The sequence below is a fragment of the Antrostomus carolinensis genome, unplaced genomic scaffold, assembly GCF_000700745.2.
Source record: "Antrostomus carolinensis isolate BGI_N321 unplaced genomic scaffold, ASM70074v2 scaffold9411, whole genome shotgun sequence".
Lineage (NCBI taxonomy): Eukaryota > Metazoa > Chordata > Aves > Caprimulgiformes > Caprimulgidae > Antrostomus > Antrostomus carolinensis.
In genome coordinates this window covers 12229-25977 of record NW_010294781.1, presented here as the reverse complement: position 1 = coordinate 25977, position 13749 = coordinate 12229, and the positions used below count along the sequence as shown (strand labels likewise).

The window sequence follows — 13749 nt, the reverse complement described above, 5'->3', positions numbered from 1 at the left end:
TGCGGGAGTTTTTTACCATGAGCAATGTTGGTTGTAGCCATGCTCGTACTACGGTCTGCTGCCCGCCCCTGCTTACAGTACCCAAACCGTAACAACGCCGAAATCCTCACGGCGATTCACCCAGGGCAGATTAACTGACCGAAAGAGGCAGTAACTTCCTGCGACAAAGTTCTTTCCTCTCTTAATTGTGTGGCCAAAAGCCACCCACGGATTGATTTTTCAGTGCAGAATACATCTGCAGTTCATGCATATGCTAGTTTGGACCTTTTGGACTCAGGTTAGGAATTAAAATTCCTCAAGTTTGTTCATTCTCAAAGCTGAAACCAGAGGGTTAACCTGTAACTACCACAGCGGATGGAGTACAACCCAAGGAAGATGATGATCGTATTTACCCTTTTCTAACTACAAAAGGGCCAGGAAATGAAGGTTATTCTCACAAATATTCTTGCACTGCAATTTTAATCCATAACATCAAAACAGAAGAATTTCCCTTCAAGTCAAGTCCTTCAGTCTGGCACAACCTGTCTGGTCACAGCAAAACCACCTAAGTATGAAAGACAGAACGAACAGGTCGTGTCCTTAAATGACAAATTATTTCTCGTGAAATAAAAAAGTTAGTCAAAAGTACAATTCTTCCTTTCATGGGAAATGGTGAGAAATTTCTTCATTAAATGACATAATCAAACACATTTAATTCCATAAAGTGAAAATATTTCATTATTATCATTAAATGAAACTGGAAAGTCAAAATGAGCCATATCAGAAGTAAAAGGTTTCAATTTTTCCATGAAAAATCTGATGGAATAGATACATTTCTGCATAAATATTTTTAATTAAAATATTAAAAGGGGATACTACTGCATTAGTAACCAGCCATTTCCCCCAGTGACTGAACTGGTGAAGATTTCCTCTCCCAATGAAACTGCTAAATTAAAAGCCGTATCATCCAGCTTTCAAGACAAAACCATGATCCACTGCACCAGCACGCACACCAGCAGTGTAAGCAGTGATATGCTGGCCACGCAGTAAATCATGTTTCAAAACTCAATTCAGAACAAACCATAAAGACATTTCTCAACAAAGAAATTACAAAAACATCCAACTAGATGAAAAACAGGACTGAGTAATAATTTGGGGAAGTATTTTTGAAGATGTTGATATATTTATAAAACAAGGACACTGCGCAAATTGATCCTTGACACTGAAATTAATATAAAAGAAGAAACAGAACATGTTAAAAGGGACAGAATAGTACTTGAGTGACTAGTGAGATAAAAGAGAACTAAATAGGTGCTTAGAAATTGAAGTTCCCTAATGTTTTAAAAGAAATAACCAAAAGTTTCAGCAGATACGACATCATGTGGACTGAGGAGATCACTTCACCACAAAGCTTCCCAGCATATGCTCTTTCAAAGCTCTCGCTGAAACACAACACTGCTCACACTGAACAAGAAATGCTGGCAACCGGGAACAGTTTCATAAACGCCTTTAGAGGCAGAAAACAGTAGAGGCACAACTGGCCACAAACTGCTGGAAGTCAGAGTACAGAAATCCTCCTGGAAAAACACTGCAGAAAATGATCATGAAATTGCAGAAGCCTCCTTTGGGCTGTTTGAAGAACAAAATCTTAAGAGCAGAGACTCTTCACCTATGAATAGCAAAAATGAAGAGCTGTAGGAAGCAGTGTTTGCAGTAAACGCGATTCAGGTCATACCCATTTCCAAAAACGAGGCACATCAAAACAAATGTTTGTTTTATCGGCTCAAGTGAGAAGCACAAAGTGACCCAACTTTACCAGATTTTGAGGCAGCAATTCCAAGTGAACAGCAGATCCTTTCCAAGCACATCGCCTTACAAGAACTAAGCCGATAAAACTGCTGCATATAGCTGCAAGGGAAGCCAGGTTCTACAACCCAAACCCACCATGCAACAGTAGGCTGGAAATCCCAAATAGAAACATACTCAGGTGTTTATAATTAGAAAAATGGTGCTAAACACCCTATTTTCACCATTCACGGTCGCTCAGGGTAAGGAAGGCACTTAAACGGAAGCCAAATGCCACCACACCAGCAGCACAGGAAATTCCCAATTACCCTTAATTCAAGAATAGCACAGCGGACAACTACTCACATTTTCTTCAACTGAGCTGTCACGCAACATCCGAGTAAATAAGACTGTAAACTGAAACAGGTTCTTTAACCATATTCACAGGCACAAAGCCAAGGGGCTTCCTGGAGCCAGAGACACGCGGTGCTGAGGAGCACACCAGGCACCCCTGCTCATGTACAAATGCTCAAGCGTTTTCTTTGCCTTCAGACTAATTTCACTCAGGCAGAGGCAGAACTGAGGGGAATCACAAGTAACTTCTGCACAGCCCTTGGCACAAGCTTTTCATTAGCTGTAGTTCAGCTAGGGTCAGGAATTTGCTTATATTATTAATACCCATTACTGGTAGGGACTTGCACAGAAGCTCAGTGGGGCTGTGTTCAAGAAAGCAAAGCATCAGGGATTATTTCAAACTAAAACTCTAGTGTCGTGCCTGACAGTGGTACTTCACAAGTGCTGGAAGTCTGTCTGCACTGGAGGTTGTAACTATGGATGAGACATTTACAGTGTCTATATCTCATAAGCAAAAGGAATAACTGCAGCTCTTACAGCAAAATTTATAAACTAGCTCTAGGAGACCTTCATTTTCACAGTGTGCTAAACATACTGGCTTTAAAACACCATTAAAAATTAATCTGATACCAATAAAACGCATGGAGTTTTAACTAAAACTAGTCTCATTAGAGACTAGTTTAATTTACCTACATTTAATAACTTTTGAAAAAATTTTATCATCACATTTGCAAATATGTTTTTCTTGACAGTTTTCTACTTTGGAAGTGTATGTGACCAAAAAAACCTGATTCTTTACAAAGAGGAAAAATGAGCAAACAATATATACAGATTACTATCAAAAACATAAAAGTAAAACATTTTTTAAATTGTCTTTACTTCCTACTTTTAAAGAGTCTTTACAATCACTTTATGTGAAAGTAACTGATAGAGGAAAACATTACTCGTGATGGGAAAGTAGGGAGAGACTTCAACCTTCATTTAAAATCACAGAATGGTTTGGGTTGGAAGGGACCTTAAAGATCATCCAGTTCCAACCCCCCTGCCATCAGCAGGGACACCTTCCACTAGACCAGGTTGCTCAAAGCCTCATCCAGCCTGGCCTTAAACAATTCCAGGGAGGGGGCAGCCACAGCTTCTCTGGGCAACCTGTTCCAGTGTCTCACCACCCTCAGTGTGAAGAACTTCTTCCTCAGATCTAATCTAAACCTCCTCTCATCCAGTTTGAAGCCATGACCCCTTGTTCTGTCACTCCCTGCCTTTATAAAAAGTCCCTCCCCAGCCTTCCTGGAGCCCCTTCAGGTATTGGAAGGCTACTACAAGGTCTCCCCGAAGCCTTCTTTTCTCCAGGCTCTATTTGCTCTTGTAATTTCTTTTTATACATGACCACTATGATTTTTCTCTCTCAGACAGGACATCCCAGTTAAATTTTGCAGCTTCTAGACGAGGGCAGACATACCCATCTCCTCCTAGTTCATAGTTCAATTAATGGACAAAAGTTGTGCAGAGCTAATTTCTCCCTGATAAATCACAGAGAAGTCACATAAGTCCTGCTGGAGCGGTTCCTCAATGCAGAGCGAGGAGAGGACCTACCAATACAGACAGACACATATAGAGATAAACATTAAAAACCCGCTGCTTACCAAGGCCAGCAACCTGCCATCCTCCTTCATAGCCAGAAAGCGATTTGCGCTTACACCTTTGATTGACACCACTCCTCTTTCTTCAGCTTGAAGTTGCAGTTTGACTGTGAACAAAAAAGACAAAAAAGTGTATTTTCACAGCTGTCGTGATACCTCAGCACGTGACAGTGAAGCCTGCTGCTTCAAACCTCAAACCAGAGAAAGCCCGAGCTTCACCTTGCAGTGAAGACAGTAAACTTTCAACCTCTGGCTTTCTGAGCCCGTTTTCATCAGAGAAAACGCTTACTACAAAGTGAGTAGTTATTGTCAAATTGGCAACAATAAGCGTGAGTTATTCGTCTGTCTTCAGTTCACAAAAAAGCAATTTACAAAGCCATGAAATTCCTTAAGGAGCACTTACAGCGTGGTCAACTGCTCAGAGAAAAGAGGACTTTTTTCATGGCAATTTTCATACAGAAATACTTCTTAATATTTATAGAACCGCATCGGACATGGAAGGCATTCAGTTCAATACAGCTAGATTGTCAGAGAGGCACGAGTCCGGACTATGACTAAGACCAGTCAGGATTGTATCACTCAATAAACATCCTGGCAGTTCCCAACAGAAAAGTATGAATTAGTTTACACCATACATCCAACAAGTGGTTAGACTAAAGAAACAGAAAGAACTGCAAAAGTAGATGAGGACACCAAAGACACAAGAAATGGTGTTATACAAATCAGGAACATGAAAAATGGGTTTATTTGAATCAATTCTTTAAAAAAAAAAAAAAAAAAAAAAAGAGCAATGATTTTTTTAAATCTGTAAGGTCATATCACATACCTTTTAGCTACTGCCTGTGAATTTAACACAAAGTCTGAACTGATTTTTCTAGCCACAGAACACATCCAGTAGTTTAGATTAACACACAAATGTTTTCTTTCCCCTTTGCCCACAGCTTGTTTCGAGCTATAAGCCAAAAGTGGCCTCCACCTAAATGCAGAAGGGCTGCTCGCTATTTTTCTTCTTTTTGTCCTTCCCTGTTATTGTATTCAGAATGAGAAACTAATCAAACCTTTGAGTGGTTCTAACAGCAGAGCCAGGAAATGGCATCTCTGATGCATTTCAGCCTAACCTTAACGTGAATATCTGTGACGCTGTACCTCCAAGTTCAGGTTTTTCAACCATTAGCAACGCAGGATGGGAAATACTACAAGAAACTACACTAAATTTCACAGAAACGTCCACCGGATACCTTCTATATGACTTGAGGTATTTGCAGCTCAAAAGAAATCTAACCACTCTGTTGGAACTGCCATTCTTCTGGAGAAGAGCAGGAGGAAAAGGAAGCAAAGTACATGTTGTCCTAAACTTCACAGAAGTTCTATTCCAACCATTTTTAGAACATCTGTCTTGGAAAAGTTAACATAAAACATCACTTAAAGGGGAAAAGGACCACAGAGCAACTCAACTGAGCTCTCTGGACTGCTTGCAGTCTGACATGTGGTCCATTCTCCTCCTCTCACAGAAGATACATGCCCATTCCCTGCAGCTCCATCCCATCAAGCCAGTTTGCACAGGCAGTACGTTCAATCTGATTACTTTTTCTAAAAACCAACCATTTCAGTAAGAGCAGAACACAAGAACTTGGATCTCCCAAAATCCCTAGGTTTTCCTCTATTCTGGAGGGCCATTCTTTCCAGTGAAAAAAACTCTGCAAACTCCCTCTCTTAAAAAAGAGCAATGAGAAGCGAGCCCAGATGAGTATTATTTTTCTGTGCAATACTGTGCTTTCATCCACAGTTCCACTAAAGAAAAAAAAAATCCCTTAAAAAGGGATTTTTAAGTGCAGCTATACTTCCATAACAGGAAGGAACATCATTGCAACACAGGCATCAAAAATGAGGAATAGTTGAGGAACAGCTTCTCACCTTCTTGGGACATATAAAGACCAAGAAGACTTTTGCCAAAGAATTGCAGCAGCTAAAGAAGGAACAAGCAGGGTGTCACAAGCTGGTACTGGTTACGTGTCCATCAGGTGTCCGAATGAAGGATATGACTCATCTGGTGCTAGACTATCGGCATTTCCAAAACCAAACTGGACTGCAACTTCTCTTTCCTTCTGTTTGTATCCCAGAAATTATTTTGGGAATGAGTTAAAAACATTTTCTATTTGAACACACTATACAGAGATCTGACCACGATAAAAGCCCAGCTAGAGGAACTGACAGCTGCGCTCCATTCCCTCCCAAGTACTCAGCCAAGGATTTGTGTCAGTTTGTGGCTGCCCATTTCTTTCTTTGAAGGGAAACACATACCTGGTTCTGTACAGCAGGACTGGTGTTCCAGCTTAGTGGGGAAAGTCTGCTGGGTAATACTGGTATACGTCATCTCAGACATGAGCCTCACTCATCTACCTGCTTTTGTGGAGTATATTGGGGTTTTTTTCTATTTAACAATGCAGCTTTACAAAGCTTGACCTTTGAAGCCACCAGAATAAACTCCTGAAGTGACTGTAGAGTTTGGAGCAAGAGCATCTCTTCAGATTCAGAGGGAGGTTGCTGCTAATTTGGCTTTTTGTTGTGGAGATAAAGAGATTTTTACAATACAAATGAAGAATTCTTGGTTTACTTCTGTTGCTCCTAAAGACAGGACTGAAGAAACTCCAACACTAAGAATAGCAGGAACATGAAATCTTTAGGGTAATTGCTGCAAATGCTTTTTTAAGCATTAAAATTATTTCATCTGATTTTTTCCCTAGATACAGACAGACATCAGGAAAAACTTACTCGTAAATCCATTAATTTGTATACACAACAGAAGCCATATTAATACAAATGCTGCACTCTAAAGATGAATGGTTTCTTACAAATTATGTGTCTGTTGCCATTTTGCACAAAGGAAAAAACCAAACAATGCTCTCATAATTCACTAATAACTGCAGTCTTCCAAGGAATACAGTAATCATAAAAAGCTAACTGATATGTTTAATTTCATCCCAGAATCAAGTATCCAAAATACAGCCCTCCTGGGTGATTAGGCCAAAATCAGACTTGTGAACAGCTTCAAAAACCTTCAGAGCAACTCCTTGCCCTCTGGGAAAGCAAGAATGTGGAGAAGCACTCTGAGCAGGGACTGGGGGGAATGGACTTTTGAGATGTGCCCAAGCACACAACTTTCAGCGCACACTTAACAAGCAACAGCTGTGTGAAATATCTGAAAAGTAGTATTAATTACTGCAGTACAGTCCTGACTTACTGTGTTTCGTGACTTTCTCTTAACAAAAAAAAAAGCACACCAGTTCCTACAGCAGGCCAGAAGTTCAGATTCTGTAAAAACAAACTTTTGGTGAAGGTTTTTAAGGCCTGTAAAAATATTTGTATAGTTTGGAGAAGCTTGGGAAAAGTGTAACTCTTTAAAAAGAAAGAAAAAAAAAAAAATAATTCCTGCAGAGTTTGAAAAGTGCTGCAATACCGAAAGCCCCAAAAGCAAAATCAGCTTCACTGGATTTTCTCCTCCAACTCAAAAAACATGTATAAGCAGAGCCAGAAGGGCTCTGTAAGTTTTTCAGGTTTCAGCGTTATTTTATGGCTTTATTAACACAAGGTAAATATTTGCCGCCGTGTTATGTTGATCTGGAGATGCCAAGATACAATACAGCCTCGCTAATCACACAGAATCACAGCATTGCCTTGATTGGAAAAGACCTTTACGATCACAAAATCCAAACATTAACCTCACACTGACAAGTCCCCCACTAACCCATGTCCCTAAGCCCCATGTCTACACGACTCTTCAATCCCTCCAGGGATGGGGACTCCACCACTGCCCTGGGCAACCCCTTCCAATGCCTGAGAACCCTTTCAGCAAAGAAATTCTTCCTCAGATCCCATCTCAACTGCCCCTGGCGCAACTTGAGGCCATTTCCTCTTGTCCTGTCACTTGTTCCTTGGTTGAACAGACTGACTCCCACCTCGCTACTCCCTCCTTTCAGGTAGTTGTAGACAGTGATAAGGTCTCCCCTCAGCCTCCTTTTCTCCAGGCTAAACAACCCCAGTTCCCTCAGCTGCTCCTTGTAAGTCTTGTGCTCCAGACCCTTCACCAGCTTTGTTGCCCTTCTAAAATCAAACACACTCTGACCATGCAGTCATCACCAGAAGCACCAATTTTAGGTTTAGCTCAATGCAATTTGGTACAATCAGTCATAAGTGAAATCTAACACTTGACACCGATGATCTGTATCTTCTGAAGGCTTTAGGTCACCAATAGCAATAGTTCAGACATGTGCCAGTATTTCAGATCTACCCGTACTTGCTTTCAGCATACCTCAAAACCAGTTCTAGGAAAGTTAACTAATTAAGAAGTTTGTAATCCAAAAAAGTAGCACAGATGGCTGTGAAACAGCTGAGGAACAAGCTGAGGGCCAAGGGGACATTATTTTCACAGTTATTCTGTCAGTCCTTCGGGAGAGCCCCCCTCCAGCACAGCAGCAAGTTATCTCACTGTTCACACCCATACCATGTCCTTTAATTTGTGATGAACGCCAAGTGCAAGGCTCTGGTTGATGCCTGCTGGTTTTGCAACAGCAGAGAACTCGGCACACGCTGAGCAAACATCTTGAGGACTGAGGGTAAATCATCACAAAGTTATGAAATAGAAAAATGTCCTACCCAATTACAATGTACACGACCTTTATGCATTGACAACTACAAAGGACTCGGTCAGTTTACTACTACTGAGACTTTCTTTTGTATCTCTCTTCATAATAAACCAAAGTATGAACACCTTCCCTTTTTCTGATGAGTAAGACAAAATGAAGTGCAAGACATAAAAATGTGATTTCATGCCCGGGTAGAAACACTAAAGAAGGATAAAGTTGTATCTTTGGGAATATATAAAAAGCCTTAGAAAACATGAACGGAATAAAGTTAAAGCACTGAACTAGAATTCAGGAGATGGACTTAAAACCTTCCTCTGACACAAACTTATAATACTGTAAGATAAAATTATAAAAGTCTCCTAAATAAAACTCTCCTCTGAGCCATTTCCTTCTTCCTGTATTGGGCACAATCACAAACCTGTTACCTGAACAAATGAATCAGCAAAATGCAATGTATGGCTATAACAACATGATCCATAATACTGCGGTGAAGATTTTCCCAGGAGGAAAGCTACCAAGCCCAGAAGAAGCCACTGCACAGCCCTCTGACAAGCTGTACAGGTAAAAGCACAAAAACAGAGGTGGCATCCTAAGATGGAAAGAGAACAAGCTGCATAAAGACAAAACTCTCAAACCAAATAATCAATTGGTATTTACAGCCTGCAGTACAAAAGGCATTAAACAAATTTTTAATCAGAAGGTGATTGTTTAAAAGCTACCTGGCTCAAAAGTAAGACATGCCTATAAATGTTCCAGTTACGGGGAACACGTTTTCCAATTCCTCTGTGCCATAATAAACACAGGAGTAAAGTACCACTCGCTGTGCCATGGCCCTTCCTCAGCTGACTCACCCACACACCACCAGCACCACCATCCCTCCGGCACGATCATGAAACTCAACATGTTCAGCACAGGAAAAACACGCAAATCTACAAATCAGAATTATTTACTATGGGTCCAAAGGGGGTTTGTTTTGTTGGGGGTTTTTTTGAGTCACTGTTATGATAATGAGTTTTTCCCTCAAGTTTTGCAAAAGGATTCCCATACCCCCCCAAAAAAATTAAATAAATAAATTTTTAAAAAATCACAAGCTGTTTATCATCCTCTTGAACTGCAAACTCCTTTCCACAGGCAGACTGCATCCAAATCCTGTCTCCAGCTGCTAACTGAGGGTGGTGCATCCCATTTCCAGAACATAGGAATTCTGCACCTTACAGCAGCTGAGCTGAGAGAGCTCACTGAGCCCCAGCTCTTTCACCAGGATCTGTGGCAACCTCTGCATCTCAACCCAACAGTCAAAACAAGAGAACATCAATGCTTTGGTTTGTCAATGGTTTTTCAAGGCAAGGTCAGTAAATCACAGCTGAGCCAAAATAAAGGAAGCCTAAATCTTGTGAAAATTTTGACCATATTAATCTTCAACAGGACATGCAAAAGAAGTCCTAGCTCAGCACCCAGTTGTCTAGCATTGTTAGAGCCATCATTAAAGACTGTTTTTTATAGATATATATATACATATATATATATGTAAGGGTAATCTAATCACAGAATCATAAAACGGTCTGGGTTGGAAGGGACCATAAAGATCACCCAGTTCCAAGCCCCCTGCCATCAGCAGGGACACCTTCCACTAGACCAGGTTGCTCAAAGCCTCATCAGCTTCCTTTACAATTTACACAGGAAAGGGGGGGAAGAAGCAGCAAGGTACAAAGATAAACAGGGTAATGCAGCTAATCCTTACTACACAGGTTAACTCTAGTGATTAAGAAAGATTCATCACCAGTTGCCCAAATACCTTATCATCATCCAGATCTGTGTGTCAGCTGGGGAGCCCTGCTCACAGCGAAGGATCCGAGAACCTTTCCCTGGCAATTGGGAAGTCCTATGTAGTGTGTCCCCTCATAGGTGAGGTCTCCACCTTTGCTGTGAGAGGGTTCTGCTTTTATACAATCTAACAAACAAATTGGGTAGAGAGAAAGGCGCGGGAACATCTGGTGGGTTGGCATCGCTTCACTCGGGCACATCCCAGATCTTGCCAGGATCTGTAGATCTGTTCTGGGAGAATGAACCTGGCTTTGGATTGTAGGAGGAAAAGTCTCACGGTTGTATTTCATGCTGATGTGATACAGGTTGGGAAGCCCACTCAAAAGCCAACTCTAATTTAAGCCTTTGTATATCAACATTAAACAGGTTCAACAGTTTGGGGTTGGGTTTTTTCTAAATTTATTCTCAGATCAGGTCCTGATCCCATGACATGTTAAATACAGACAAAACACTGACCACACTGATGTGTTCCTGCCCTGCAGCCAGAAATCTCCGCAGGCACAGATTTCTGCACACACTCATGTCATTAGTGGATTGCAGACGTAAAATTATAGTTACACATACACAACTATCCCTCTTTCACAGGATATATGGTCAGGACAGATCTACAAATTGCAGGTTAAATTAGCCAGCAAGTTTGAGAGAGAGTTACAAATGGGCATTTATTTCACAATTTGGAGAGACCTTTCTAAGAATATGGAAGTTGAAAAGCGGTATCTAATAGCATTGTGGTTGGCAAGGTTTCAGAATTCTGGATCTCCCCCATCTTAAAGAGCTCAAAAAAGTATTTCCAATAAAGTTTTGCATATGCCAGTGGAGAAAAGAATTTCACGGACAAGTAGCACAACAAAGTAGGACAGAAAAGATGCTAGCAAATGCAGAGAATACAGAAAACGTGTAGGTTTTCCAAAAGCTCTTTTATTGCCCTGGGCACTAGAACTGAAAACCTGCATGTACAACGAACACTGAAGCCCTTTTACAGTTCTCCCAGCCCAGCAAAGCTTTTGTAATGGCTCAGACCAAATAACACCGCGCTAACTTAAATGGTCCCAAATGGTTTCATTGCTCTGTATCATAAAGGGTTCGGCCAAAAAGCTCCTTCAAAACTGGTTTATTTGGAAGATCTTGGCAAAATCTAGCAATTTAATATTTTAGAAAGAGAGTTGCACATTTTGGAAGTTACTCACTGCAGAGCTCGTAGTACCTTTCTCACACACTCCCAGTCAGACATCTGTTGGCAGCCACAGAGGAGCAGAGCTGCCAGACCTCCTGCGTCCCAAGCCCTTTGCCTGGGGCAATCGACGTGGGCAAGGCCATGTGCTGTTACTGTACTCACAGCAGCTGTGGGGGATAAGATGTTCTGGGGCATGTCACTAAGGAAGAGGGAAAGCAAAGGTTGTAAGTCGGGAAAGAAAGGGATAGAAACACGTTAGGGAAAAATAAAAGACAGATGTAAAGAGCAGCAGTGAAGGGGGGGCAGGATGAGTGTACTGTACTGCTGTATTGGAGCACGAGGCAAACTCCCACACCTCAAGGAGGTGAAATTTGAGTTGTACTAGCCAAGAGGATTCGTAAAATTCCCCTTTTCCTACTCTTCCACAAGGAAATGGGAAATTTAACCATGACATCAAAGAAACCCTAAAATAAAAACCAATCATGAGCTCTTAGTTTTGGATACGCTTATACAGTAAATAAAGGTATGATTAAAGCCTAAGCTATACTTGCACTATGATCTACCTAGTAAAGATCCCTACAAACAGACTTCAGTGCAGATTAAAACCACGAGTACCCAGCCATGGCCTCAGAATCACACAAAATTCAGGTCAGAAGGACCTGTCTAGCTCAGCCTCCTGCTCAAGGGTCCCCATCACTTCCCAGTGAAAACCCTGCCACCACATTTTCACTACTGTCAAACATACCTGCAAGCTAAGTCAAAGCTCACAAGGGTTCACCGATGTTTCCTGCAGTCACAGCTCTTACTGCCCTAAGGCACAACCACAGTGCCCCACACACACCTACACGTCCAGAGGCTGCTTTCATCCTCTGCAGAGTTTTCCCACCTACACCAAAACGCTGCTCCCACCCAGGGCAGGACCCCATAACTTGGATATCCACTTTCAGTACCTCCACCCTTCCCTTCAGGACCCCAAACGCTGCCCTGAACACCCTGAGACCAGATGCCAAAATCCTGACACTGCCTACAGCCTGCACACGCGGTTCTTCGCTGCTCTGCCTCTCTCACTGAAAAATTCTTCTTAAAGCAGTAGGAAAGAGAAGCCCTTTTCATGACTGTAACATCTCTATTAACTCCCTGCAAGAACATGATGTGAAATACAGCATTTGACCAAGAGGATCCTGGGCCCAAAAACACTCATCAGCCAATGCTCCAAGAGATTTTTTTGGAGTTTGCGAGTGAATACCCTACCCAGATACTGCAACTCAAGAGAGCAGCTTATGGAGCCTGGAAAGTGAGGAGGAATCTGAGACTATTTCAGCCTCCGTTCCACTAACATACAGCCACTTTATTTGAACTCAAAAGGTCATTAGCAAAACACCTCTCGCTCAGTTTACAACAAGGAAGAGTGTATGTACCCCCTGAAAAATCTCAGGCTGCACGTCTCTGGATCAATGACCAGCGTTACTACAGTCTCTGCTGTGGAAAAGCAAAACAGAAGCCAAAGGCTCAGGGCCCATCTCCAACATATTTGCAGAGGCCCTGTAAGGAAAATCCTTCTGTGAGGCCCCCGAATGACACTGTGGTGAGGCTATTGCGCCAGCTCCCCATCACTCGTCCTCCTGCACCTCTGTGCCCACAGAAAAACAAAGCAGCAACTATTCTGCAGTCTCACCGCTACAGAGGTGGATCATCTCTGGAGGGAGTATCAGAAATGCAAGGAAGTTCATAAAAAAAGGGGGGGGAAAGAATCAACAACACTTTGCTAACTGCAGCACCCTACAACCCCGTTCCCACTCCCGCATAGTCTACGGCTGAAGCTGGATGACTCTCCATGCTTGGGGGCCGCGTCTATTCCCAACCAGGTGTCCAAGTAAGACACACAGAGCTGGGCGTGCTTGCTCTGCACCTAACATCATAAACCCTCCCAAACCCAAGGGCTGGTTCCTCAAAGATACACACACACACACACACAGATTAACATCCCCTTTTTGGCATTTCCAGAGCCAAAGCCACCCGCTGGGTCAGATCCAAACCCCAGCCTGTGAGCTGGCCATGCCTACTGTAAGTTATCTCTAGGAACGAGAAGTATCTTTGGCTCTCTCCCCCACATCTAGTTGCTGACACTCTTTGCTGTCTCTTTCTCAAAGACATACTAAGCGTATTAACATCTTCCGCTAACTGATAAGCTTTACGTTGACATGAGAGGCGTCCCCCGTCTTGAGACTGCTACCACAAAAACTCTTTACTCACTCTCACACGCTCGCCGTAAAACAACTGTGCCATCGCCAGAGCTGCTGCAGTACACGCTGCCTAAAACCTGCAACGTGTGTGGGGCAGAAAGGAGAAA

The 13749-nt window shown here is 42.2% G+C and overlaps 1 protein-coding gene across 1 annotated transcript in view; it reads right to left on the bottom strand.

Moving 5' to 3' along the window:
- FGF2 (fibroblast growth factor 2) overlaps window positions 1-6132 on the bottom strand; it is a 9709-nt gene extending 3577 nt beyond the window's left edge. The window contains exons 1-2 of the mRNA XM_029087416.1: window positions 6060-6132; window positions 3762-3865 (exon numbers count right to left, since the gene is read on the bottom strand). Coding sequence (XP_028943249.1) covers window positions 3762-3865; window positions 6060-6132 — 177 coding nt within the window. The remainder of the gene's footprint in view (window positions 1-3761; window positions 3866-6059) is intronic.
- Window positions 6133-13749: the final 7617 nt, after the last annotated feature.